The sequence below is a fragment of the Colossoma macropomum genome, unplaced genomic scaffold (assembly GCF_904425465.1).
Source record: "Colossoma macropomum unplaced genomic scaffold, Colossoma_macropomum, whole genome shotgun sequence".
Taxonomy (NCBI): Eukaryota; Metazoa; Chordata; class Actinopteri; order Characiformes; family Serrasalmidae; genus Colossoma; species Colossoma macropomum.
The window spans coordinates 16444566-16456915 of NW_023494793.1; the positions used below are offsets into that span (position 1 = coordinate 16444566).

The window sequence follows — 12350 nt, forward strand, 5'->3', positions numbered from 1 at the left end:
AGAACTGCAACCCATAGATTTCAAAAATAACTCATAAATAAAAAGCCCCTTTTAACATGAGTGCATCTATAGCATTAGGCCCACTCTTTTCCCCACCCACTTTTTTACTCTGGTCCCATTTCAGTACTCTTTCTGACTTCTACTCATCACTTGGAACAGCATATCACACCTATGTTAAACAAACGTAGGAGTCTGCTGCCCGACCCAAGGGGGCCTGGTAAAATACCGGGTTTTGGGCCAGGTTTTCAAGGAACGACACTGGGCTCTGGTCAGGCTTGGGTCTGTTTTTTAATGAGTGATTTTTTTTATTTGTTCAGTAGATTTGTGAATTTTGCGCAGTCACATTTTTTAACTTCTACTGTCTGTCTCTGTTGCGTGCACACACCTTACAGTTGCGTTTGAGCATTCGGAATAGAACCAAGTTAAGATTATGAATATTTTATAAATGAGGCCCTTGGGGCGATACAGTTTTAAGTTGCTGTTTCAAACGTATTTTTTCAGCTTTAATATGTTATTGAGATTGTTAGACCCTTACGACTGGTGAAGAACACTGTGCACATGCATACATGGATATGGAATATCCATTCTTGCATTGCTTTTAATTTCATAGCAGCTTAATAATCTGTATGACCTGTTATTTATTTTGTATTGTCGAGAAAATGACTTTTGCTCAGAAAGTACTTTTATTCATTTCAGGGTGAAAGAAAACATTGAAAAATTCCAGAAACGGTAAAGATGTCTGGCCTTGTTATTGTTCCACTTTTTTTCACCATCATTGCTGATCTGTAATATTTGTAAAATCTAAAAATAACATCTTAATCCTCTGACAGGTTGGTCAAGGAGCAGCTAGGAGGAGAGGGAGATGATTTATTGGACAGCTCAGGACTAAACCCCTCATTGGTCAGTGAACAGAGTGAGGAGACAGAAGGAGAAGGTAAGAAATGTACATGAACAATCCTTTAGTAACATTAAATCCCATTTTTTCCAAGTGGTCCTTTTGAGAAGAATCCTTCATAATCCTGCAGCATTCCCATTGTAATTGGTGTTTCTATCCATATTGGCTTAGGTCCATCAAAACATGAGCACTTCTGACCTGTCACTTTTTTCACATGCTTACATTTCTACAACATTCTAAACTATGTTTAAAATGATACTGAATTCATAGATTACTACTATACTGTCTGTGTGGCCTTGTAGTTTCAGAGAAAAAAAAGCTGGAGGTCAGTCACGCTATAAAAGTCTCGGGCATCCCCATTCAGGATGAGTCATAATAAGGAATTAATTATAAGATTTCCTTTTATATAGGTATTGTGTGGCCTGTTTTGGAATATGCAGCTCCTAGTATTAGAGTAAAAGAACATCATTATTCAAGTCAATCAAGTCAAATGAAAGAGAATGTACTGTGTTTTTATGAGTCTCATGGCATTTCCACCTGGTATCATGAGACGTATACCCAAATAAATTAAGTCTCTGTTGCTCAAAATAGGATATATCCCACATTTATTAGCTATTTTGAGTTTTGATGTATTCAAATAGGACAGAATCAACATACTAAAATTTAGTTTAGTCTGTTGCCATCAGCAGCTGGAGAGACTGGCACAAGAGACAAGATTATATTGGCTATTGGCTCCTGGCTCCTGGCTCTGTTTGCATATCTGATGTGTCTTTCCGCTTGTTTTAATGACTTTTGTGTGAGTGTATATTAATATGTGTCAATGTGTTTATTTCAGAACCAGTGGTAAACAAGTGGTTGTTAGTGGTGGACCGGATGAGTGAGTTGATGCTGCAAATTCTGCTGTGGTTGAATAGAGGTCAGGAGTTTTGCTGGAGGTTGTTAGAACTCCACAGCCTCAAACTTGTTGCTACGGGCATCATCTGGGTCAGCCTGAAAGAGGTCAGACATACACAACGCACAAGTACCAAACACTTACAATCCACAAGCTTTCAGTTCTTGTAATGCAGTCTAAAAGTTGCATTGCACATACATTATCAAGTGGAATTGATTTCTTAAACTGTCAGTGTCTTAGTTTTCCCCCTTCTCTGTTTCTTGCAGCAGTGTGTCAAATTATTAACCTAGTTAATACTTCACATGACTGGGATGAAGCATATATATGAACACTTAGCATCTCAAAACAGTATATTTTAGTAATATAACCTCAATTAGTAAAATTACCCAGGGAAAATATGTTCAATTTAAAATACTTCAGGTCCTGTAAGGCTTCTTTTCCACTGTGGGATTGAGGCATAGAGAGAAACCTCTACTGTGACATTTCCACACATAAACAGTTCAACACACAATGCTTGCAAACCTTGCCCATCATGGTTTTCTTGGCATGGTTAGCTTCCCTTCCTCAAGGCCGCAGAACTTTCCAGTGGGATGAATTAATGATTAAGCTATTCGCTGATTGGTTCTACGTTTGCATCGGTATTGTGCCACTTCATCCTACATTATTTAAACCCCAAAACAAGTAAGTTCAGCTTGCTTCTGCTACCAGGAAAGTGGAGATGGTTTGTATTAGTGTAGCATGCTAACAGCTCTGCTCACTGTGGAACAGGTCTGATACAGGCTAACAGAAGCTACACTGATGCTGTTTCAGATGGAAACTCCAATGTGAGGGACTGAAGCTGAATGGCTGATGTTGGAGTGAATCTGTTCCGTGCTAATTTAAATTGAGCCTACAGTGGAGCAGAGGCCTAAATTACCAAACTAACAAACTTGACTCAGCAGCTGTAAAGCTTCTTCTCCATATCAAATAAATTTGTGTTTTCCAGGTTTCTTTGATGAACTTTTTGTTTCTGGTGTTGTGGACATTTGCTGTGCCATATTCAAGACTGCGGCCGGTGGCCTCCACCGTGTCCTCTGTGTGGGCCTGTGTGATGGTTGTGTGTAAAATGATGTATCAGCTCAAATTCATCAAACCATCTGAGTATTCTCTTAACTGCACTGCTGTGAGTTTGCTGATTTTTGTGTGGTTGCTACTCTGTATATATTTGCCAAAAGTCTTAGTACCTAAGAATGTCTGTTCTCAGCATAACACCCTCTAGCATATTAACATTTTTAATAATAATAGTACCTATTTTTAAACAGGTTTCCATTTCAATATTAAAATCTATCAATTAGCCAAGAATACTGAAAAAGCAACAGATAATTCTGTATTTAGAAGCATTTTCAGTATGTTATTTTTATATTCTGTATGTTTTAGTACTTTTCACCATGTTTTTTCAGGGCTTTCTGGTCTCCAATGTGAGCTGGTACAGTGGGAATGTGGCTCAGCTTTTGCAGAAGTCAGTTTTATACATGGAACCAGTGGACCCAGCTTGGTGGATTGGGGGTCTAAGAAAGTGTGAGGATTCCATCCTGCCCTGCCTGCGGGTACGCTGCATATTTTTATATATTCATTCACAAACACAAAAATATTTGAAAAGTATTTAAAGTAGTGTGCAAGAAATAACACCTCAGAATTAATTTAAAGTCAACTTCTTTTTAAACACAAAAAGGTGGTGGTTCAAATCCCACCACTGACTGTGTACTCCTGGTTGGCACTGTATTTAAAGGACTGATAGACAGAAACCTGTAAACATCAACGGTCTATGTAGTGTTATGCTTTTAATTACAGTTAATTACAGTAATCTTCACAATGGTTTAAGATAACACAGATTGCTTTATTAACGCTACATAAACTTTGATACATGTTACAACTGAGTAAATAATATAATGAGGCTATACAAAAGATGTTGCAAATAAGATGAATTCCACACTAAAAATACTCCATGAATTTTACTTGGTAGATAGATAGACAGACAGAAGGAGAGGGTGAGCTGAACTAGACCTGTTCAAGGGATCCTTCTTCTCTCTTTGCCCCTCTAAGCTCTGACCAAACACAGAGTTCCTTCACATTTGACCAAACTGTTTTTCATTTAAAACCAAGACCCTGCCTGTTCTGACCAATCAAAAGTGATCATATGCTGTGATCATATAAACATCCCCACAACCTACAAGACCACCAAGGCTCTGAAATGTAGATGCCGATAAGAACTGTCCATTTGGGGTGGGGGTAGGGTAGCTCCTCCCAAGACATGGTATAAACCTTACAGAGCCAGAATTCACAGAACAGCTTTCTCGGCCCTACACTAGTTATAAATGAAGGTTTTCATTTTGAAACACATTAAATGCCACTTTCATGAATTTTCTTTTTCCCCCCATGTTGTTTGGAGTGGGCCACCTTTATTAGAGTAATGCATTTTCGGTCTTATTTTTTTCATGCTTCTTTATATCCAATATTGTTACAAATTAATATATGTCATTTTGGAGTGACATACTGTTGTACTGTTTGACACATTTACACACCCCATATGAAAATAATTACCTGTTGAAATTAATTTCTTCATCCTTGTTCAAACAGCTTGATCACAACATTGTGTACAGTATGTCTTTTAGACTCCAAGAATAAGAAGAACTGCCAGAATATGACTTGTTTTGGGTTAAGTAGCCATTATAAAGAAAAACTGGCTGGTTTGGAATGTGTCACCTATGAAAGTGTGAACTCATGTCATTATGCTGTGTGAATGTTTGTATAGAATCATCTGTTAATACTGGGCCTCCTCGTGTTTGACGTGACTGTCCATCGGCACCAACTCTACCACCGTCTCCACAATGACTTAAAGACCCCTCCAAAAGGTGCCATTTTCCAGAATATGACCTGGCAGCACCTGGACCGTGGTGTCCTGCCCTGCCTCAAGTACTTCTGCAACTATTTCTTCTACAAGTTCGGCCTTGAGGTACAGCAAATATTTACACCACCCTGTAGCAGGCTGGGCATTAACACTTGTGTGCTTGTCTGGTATTGAGAATTGTTCTACCTAGTTGAAATGTCCTACTGTAGTGCGTATATACAAGCTTCCTACATAAAGCCATAGGTAGAATTTGTTGAAAGCCTCATCAGAAAATTTTATGGGCATTAAAACTACACCGGTCAGCCACAACATTAAAACATTAAAATCCTTGTGTCTACACTTATTGTCCATTTTATCAGCTCCACTTACTACATAGGTGCACTTTGTAGTTCTACAATTGCAGACTGTAGTCCATCTGTTTCTCTGCATACTTTGTTAACCCCATTTTACCCTGTTCTGCAATGGTCAGGACCGCCACAGGACCACCATATAGCAGGTATTATTTGGGCGGTAGATCATTCTCGGGACTGCAGTGACCCTGACGTGGTGGTGCTGTGTTAGTGTGTGTTGCGCTGGTACGAGTGAATCAGACAATGCAGTGCCACTGAAGTTTTGAAGTTGGAAGTTCATTATGCTAGCTTTCTTGAAAGACTGGGTACAAAATGCTAATGCCAACAGTTAGCTGTGAGTCACATCTTATTTTGGCAACGACGAGACATATCGCCTCCTTCGAAGTGCATCTCAAACACGAGTTGGTTGCATCCGGTGCAGGTACAACACTGCCTTCATCACAACACTGCCTTCTAAAGCACTGACTTATGAGACACACACACACACACACACACACTAACTGCTAACACACACCATCTGCTAATTTTTAATATCCCTGGATTCAGCCTTTGTATACATTAAAAATAGCAAAGTTAAAAAAAAATCCAAATGCTGCTGTGCTCTGTGCAACACTGAAGCCACACCAGCTTTCTCGCTTATATGCTGGTATTGAGGTGGGTTTAATTACTTTGTCTATTTAGTAAAGTTAACTTACTGCAGAGATAACATGGTTAAAACAGTAGCTTAAGAAAGTTGATCTAAACCAAACAATCTGCTCAGTATTGGATGTTCATGTTCCAGTGTGGAGTCACACTGTTTATTATTCGATAATGGAGTGTATTTGGAAACTGCACAGGTTTACCACATCTCTGGCGTTGGAGATGGGTAGAGAACAACACCCTGCCCTCTGTCCTTGTATGGGATCTTTTAAAAGTCACATAGGGTCATCTCTTGACCAAAATATAAACGTACATGCTGAAAAGTGGCTAGCAACAATTGCTAAGCAGTGATTGGAGTGCTGAGGAAAATGGGGCGGTCCTTGAGATGGTTCTGATTGACTCAGTGGCTCAAGGGACATCTTGATGGAGGTGTTTGTAATGCACAAAAGAGTTTCAGTTACCTTTAATTTATTTATCATATTTTAAACAATGCCAGTGCTGCTCACGAGCCACTGTAAGCTCTGGTCACAGTTTTTCGCAAAGTGCTGTGGAGAAGAAGTTGAAGCTGAGAATGAAAGAGAGAGAGAGAGAGAGAGAGAGAGAGAGAGAGAGAGAGAGAGAGAGACAGGATTGTTGTAGAAAACTGATAAAGTCCCACCATTTAATTTGAGTAGGCTGAAATATCCCTTTGTCTTTCTCACATTCACATTATAAATTGTTCAGTGTGCTATTTGTAAATTTTATGAAAACATATGCAGTACATCAGTCATTTGCAATGAGATTGCCCTTTTCCCTTGGACAAATGAGTTTAGCCTTTCCACAAGTAAAATGTGGATTTACTCGTTCATATGTCAAGTCCTTGAAAAAGCTTAAAGGAACAAAATGTAATATATTTACTGTGCTAAATTATAAAAGGACCATCATATGTCATCAGATATTAAAGAAACATGCTCAGAAGTTCAAATACTGGCTTCTTCAACAACAGTGCTAGAGCCAATATGTTCTACCTTGAAATTTCTGTTCTTTTCTGCCTATTTCCCGCCACCTGTTCGACATTGCCAGGTTGCCAAATATGAAACATATTGGCTGCAGCGTGCTGCTGGGTTTTTAGAGCAGATGATGCTGAAGCAAGCTTCCTTTTCTCCAGCTTCTTGTTCTAATTTTCCCATTCAACCTTAAATGGTCCAGCAGTTACATTCTGGTTGAAGCTGGAGAATTGGCTGAGGCATCAGAATGTGACTTCTGCACTGAACAAAAAGCTGGCAAATAAGAAGCTGACTTCAGCTTCAGTGAGTATTTTGAGAGCAGTTTTCGGGATGACAGGCTTAGCTTTGGCTACCGTACATAGCCAATCATACATCTAGCTAACATTGAAAGAGTTATAAAAAAATCCACATGAGCTGGTTTATAATTTGCAAACAATGAAAATATTGCAAATGTATACATCAGCTGATCAACTTACAGTGTATGACTCGTCGTTGCATGCTGTTGATGTTTAATGTTGTCAAAGTTTTACATTGCGCTTGTTTGTGTGGGTTCAAGGTCTTCAACCTGGCAATCCGCGTGAGCTTTGAGTCTGGGGAGGAGGGGGTGGGGGCAGACAACTCTCTCCAGTATTTTGAATTTGGACTGCAGTACCCTTTTTAAATTCTTGCTGTCTGTATTACATATTGCCCCTTTAATGTCCAGCCCTGCTGTAGGAGTTTTGTACTTTTTTGTTGACACTGGTGATGAACTGTATGAGTAATCATAATCAGAGATCCATCTGCCGTCTACTTTTTGATTGTGTCAGATGTCCTTTGTGGTGGCAGTGAACGTTATAGGCCAGAGGATGGACTTCTACGCTCTTCTGCACTCGTTCGCTCTGATCACAGTTTTGGGACGTCGCCGCAGGAAGGCCATTGGTGAGATGTGGCCTAAATATTGCTGTTTTACCGCCAGCCTTATGGTGTTCCAGTACCTGCTCTGTATTGGCTTGCCTCCTGCACTCTGTACTGGTAAGTCACATGTACTAATGAGTGATGTTTAATTACTGAACAGGCGATAGCAAATTATAGTAATCAGAATCAGAATAATTTTTTTTGGCCAAATCAGCTATCACTTAAAAGGAGTGTGTCTTGGCAGTATATCACATTAATGGGGAATTCCACATTTCTATTATTGTTTTTGCAGAGTTCAGTTGTTGAGATGTAACCAAAATCATTCATAGTACTTTGATGTGAAAAGGTATTTTGTACAGAAGCTTAGATTTTTAAAGATTTTTTAACAATAGTACTGATAGAACCAAGGGGTTGTGGTGTCTACACTGCAAATATGGTATTTTGTTTACCAAAGTGACCAATGAATCTACACATGTCTGTGTTTTTAGATGTAATGTTAAGTTTAAATTTAAAAAAAGTTTTATTTGGGTATGATTTTATCTATGTCTTAAATAATAATATAAATTCATATCTTTATATAAATTCATATAAAGATATTAAATTTACACGTTTATTGCTGTGTACAGACTGAACAGTATATACAGGTTGGACTACAGTCAGTGAATACAGATTTAACAATACAGTATATACATAATATAGTAATATATTGTTATACAATACTACTACTACTACTACTACTACTAATAATAATAATAATAATAGTAATAACAATATTTGTTACAGCATTAAGTTTTCCTATTTATTGCAATAAATCAGTGAGTAGTCATGTAAAATGGTTATAAAATACAGTGTACAACTTTGAACTTTCCATTATTTTGTAGTAGCCATTACAGGGAATAGCTTAGCAACTGTGTTGCCACATTCCAAAATAAATCTGATAACAGAGTAAATATATTATGCTGTAAAATTGTGTTTGTTCTGTGCTTTCTACTGGATCAATAAAAGCATGTTGAGTAAGTGATGCATGCAATGTGCTGCAGATTATCCCTGGAGGAAATCTACTCCAGCTTTCACCTCTAATCTGATAAAATGGCTGTATCTGCCAGACTTTGCCATGCAGCCTAACCCCACTTTCATCCTTTGTGAGTCTGGTTGATTTCTCAAATCTCAAATTTCAAACCTGTTATTTTAAAAATCAGTCCTCTGTGTATCACTTACTCACTAATCTTCCTTTCTCTCCATCTTTGCGTTCTCTTTGTAGATGACTTCTTGCTGCTGATGGTAGCCTCTCTGCAATGGCAGGTGTTTGAAGATGAGAATAAAGCCTCTGTGAGACTCCTGGCGGGGGAAAATGTGGAGATCAGCAGAAGCCTAGATCCTCGGTCGCTTAATCAGTACACATCAGTTGGCAACTTTTTGCACTGCAGGTGTGTATATATGTGTGTGGGATACCATATTGCTACAGTTGTAATGGTTCACCCTTTGAAAGGTTTGATTCAGTCCTCAGTTTCTGGGCCACGATTATGATTAAGCATGGAAAATGTAACCAACTTTGAACCTCTGATTTTTTTATTGCACGCAAGATTAATGCAAGATGTGCAAATACAAACCAGAAGGAGAATAAAATAAACTACTTTGAAGAGTTACTCTTTTACAAAATTGTTGCAAAACAAAGAGAAAATAACAGACCCAAGTCAAATAAATATAAACATCAGCAAGTGAAACAAAATATCAACAGGAATAATAAATGAAAATGTCAGTAGGGAGAGCAATTGTACCAATTAGTGAGTATAAAAATGTAAACAGCAACCAAATTAAATCAAGTGCATCAAGTGAAATAGCTGGTAGAACAGCCTGAGAAGTCTAGCTGTGTGTTGTAATTGCTATAAATCACACCTTATCCAGCTCTTCACGAAGTTCTGCCTTGGTTTCTTCTTATTTCCTACATCTTTGACACAATGCGTGTACTAAAATGTGGTTTGCAGTTATATTGCTAGATATTGAAATTGTAAATGTCTCACATTATATTAAGGCTGCATTACATAAGATATTTGGTTAAAACTGAAGGAAGTAGCCTTACTCAGTCAGGAAAAGAAAAACACCCTATAAAGCCTGAAATAATCATTTCAAAGTTAGAGGTGTTGAATTGGATTTTGTGGAGTGTTTCAGCCCACATCATTCGTCTTTATGTATTAACATCACACACAGGCTGAACAGTAAGGTGAGCCACTGTTTAGGCCTCAAATGCAAAATCAACATCATACATATGAAGACGTGATGACAGTAGTAGATAATCTTTTTCAACACTCTTGCAATCATCAGACTCATCCTCTTGGGAAAAGTGTTTTTCTGCATGTTGTCTGCAATTACACATTTTACTACCAGAGAGGTCTCTAAATCCCAAACTCCTCACATCTTACATAGTGTGGCTTTAAATATCGACCTACCCGTGATGCAGCATGACTGAAGACTGGGCTCATTATTTGCAATATGATCATTTCTATCATTATTGTGATAAATTACATCACAATAAGTCTCACCATGCTTTTCTGAGCATATTGTGGATATCATCAGTAGCAAAAACACTTCCCACCTGCATGTTTGACTACAAAGAGAGCATAACTAGGTTTTTTAATTACATGTTTAATAAGATATAGTGCAATACAGTATGTGAAATGTTAAATACAAGTCACTAGATTCATAGTTTTTAATAGTTTTTTTTTAATGTGTCTCTTTTAGTTTATCAGATGTCAGGAAAAATGAATATCGTCTCTTATTGTGTATCATGAAAACTTCTTGGAGTATTGTGATATTACGTATTTGCCATATTGCCCAGCTCAAATTTTGACCAAAGTAATTTTTTTTGTTGGATCACATTATGTATGGATTCATCAAAACAACCACAGAAACTTCTTTATGTGTGTGTGTGTGTGTGTGTGTGTGTGTGTGTGTGTTTTCAGGTCATATCTTGACATGGCAAAGGTTTTTGTGTTCAGTTACTTCTTCTGGTTGGTGTTGTGCCTTGTTTTCATCACTGGCACCACTCGTATTAACATCTTCTGTCTGGGCTATCTGGTGGCCTGTTTCTACTTTATGCTGTTTGGAGACACTGTGCTGCTGCAGCCTGTACGATATATACTCAGACTATGGGACTGCCTTATTGCCTATACCTCTGTGGTCATTTGCCTGAAGAACTTGATCTCGGTAAGTATATTTTTGGAACATTTATGGAGTGTATGTTGCTAGGAGAGAAAGATTCACAGGTTTGATTTTTTCAGATTTAAATTAACAGATGTAACTTGGTAACTCTTTAATAGTCTCAAGTATTAACCAGGTAACTATGAGGTGCAAATTCCAAAGTACTAGATAATTATTTTGGGTAATATCATGGTAAGTTCTGAGACAGCTTAACTAAATTAGTATTCACAGAGTAAGTCTGTATTACAAGCTCCTAAATGCTGTGTAATTATTTAAAGTGATGATAAGCACTGAGTAAGTCAAATTAAATTCTAATTAAATTACTAACAAGTTCTAGCTATTAAGCTGGTCAAGAACATAGTAAAATATCTCAAAATTATTTTGAGTAACAAAGTGGTAATGGTATGTACAAAGATTCACTCTAAATTGCAGTGTAATGTTACATTTAAGCAGGGAAGTAAACTGGAAACACCAAGTATTGAGTTAAATATAAGTTGTAAAATGATGGATTAAAGTATTTGCACTGTTTCCTAACGTTTTCTGCCACACTGTGAGGCTGTGAGGTGGATGGAATGATGACAGAGTGACATGTACTGACACACACACACACACACACACACACACACACACACACACACACAGACACACAGTCCAACTCTTCCTTATGCATGTTAGGTAGTTACACTTGTACAGGGCTTTATTTTAATGATAAACTGTCTTCTTTTTTCTGAGTCTTTTTCTCTTGCTCTTGCTGTAAAAGTGTAAGAAAAGCAAAAGCTAAAAAGCTACCCTGCTAACTGGTGCGTCGCTCTTCTTTTTGTCTTAAAAAGTACAAAAAAGGCAAAATCAAAATGTTGTTCTACTTCATTTTTTGACAATTCTGTTTTCTTTGGCTTTTCTGCAGAGTCAGATTCTGCTGACTATCAAAGTCTGACTCCATATTTGTTTCCATGTTTTCATGACCCAGTCAAATCCTTAGAAGTAAAATCATTCCCCAGCCACAATTATTTCCTGCCCAAAGTAGCCTGTTTAACTCAGAAACATTCCACATTAAGAAAGAAAAAAAGCGCTCTTATTCCCTTTGTACAGTGACTTTAAGGGAATGTAAAAGATAGCTAGCATCACAAGTAACGTTTACTGTCTTTTAGCCATGGGGAATTGTTTGTTAAAAGTGTGATGAACGCTTGATCAGCAGCTTAATTTTTTATTAAATTCCTTGGATAAATAGCCATGCTCGTAAGCAGTTTCAGGTTCAGATGTCAGTCCTCCTACAGAATCTAATATAACCTTAAAAGGTACAGCAGTTACATTCTGAATCATTTAGGCACCAGAGTTTACCTGCTGCAGTGTTCAATGTGTAACGGAAATAAAAAAAAAATGCAGTACAATAAACACAGACATTTGAAGCTTCTAAAAACAATCCATGTTTTCATGAAGCTTGTGACAGACATATTAACATATGTTTTACCTTGTAGCAGTTTCACAGTGACTCTTTTAGTAGAGAAGATGGTATAGAGCTGCTGCTGCTGTTTTCCATTTCTAACACCCCACTGATTAGGCTGCCATCCGTATTCAGTCAGTGATGTATCTGGGACTTCTAGAAGGCCTA

The 12350-nt window shown here is 37.7% G+C and overlaps 1 protein-coding gene across 1 annotated transcript in view; it reads left to right on the top strand.

Annotated features, from left to right (window-relative positions):
- Positions 1-12350, top strand: part of si:dkey-11f4.7 (piezo-type mechanosensitive ion channel component 2) — a 74584-nt gene that overhangs the window by 36736 nt on the left and 25498 nt on the right. The window contains exons 17-27 of the mRNA XM_036579718.1: positions 697-729; positions 831-934; positions 1198-1220; positions 1697-1894; positions 2773-2949; positions 3227-3373; positions 4579-4779; positions 7456-7660; positions 8584-8685; positions 8805-8970; positions 10504-10747. Coding sequence (XP_036435611.1) covers positions 697-729; positions 831-934; positions 1198-1220; positions 1697-1894; positions 2773-2949; positions 3227-3373; positions 4579-4779; positions 7456-7660; positions 8584-8685; positions 8805-8970; positions 10504-10747 — 1600 coding nt within the window. The remainder of the gene's footprint in view (positions 1-696; positions 730-830; positions 935-1197; positions 1221-1696; positions 1895-2772; positions 2950-3226; positions 3374-4578; positions 4780-7455; positions 7661-8583; positions 8686-8804; positions 8971-10503; positions 10748-12350) is intronic.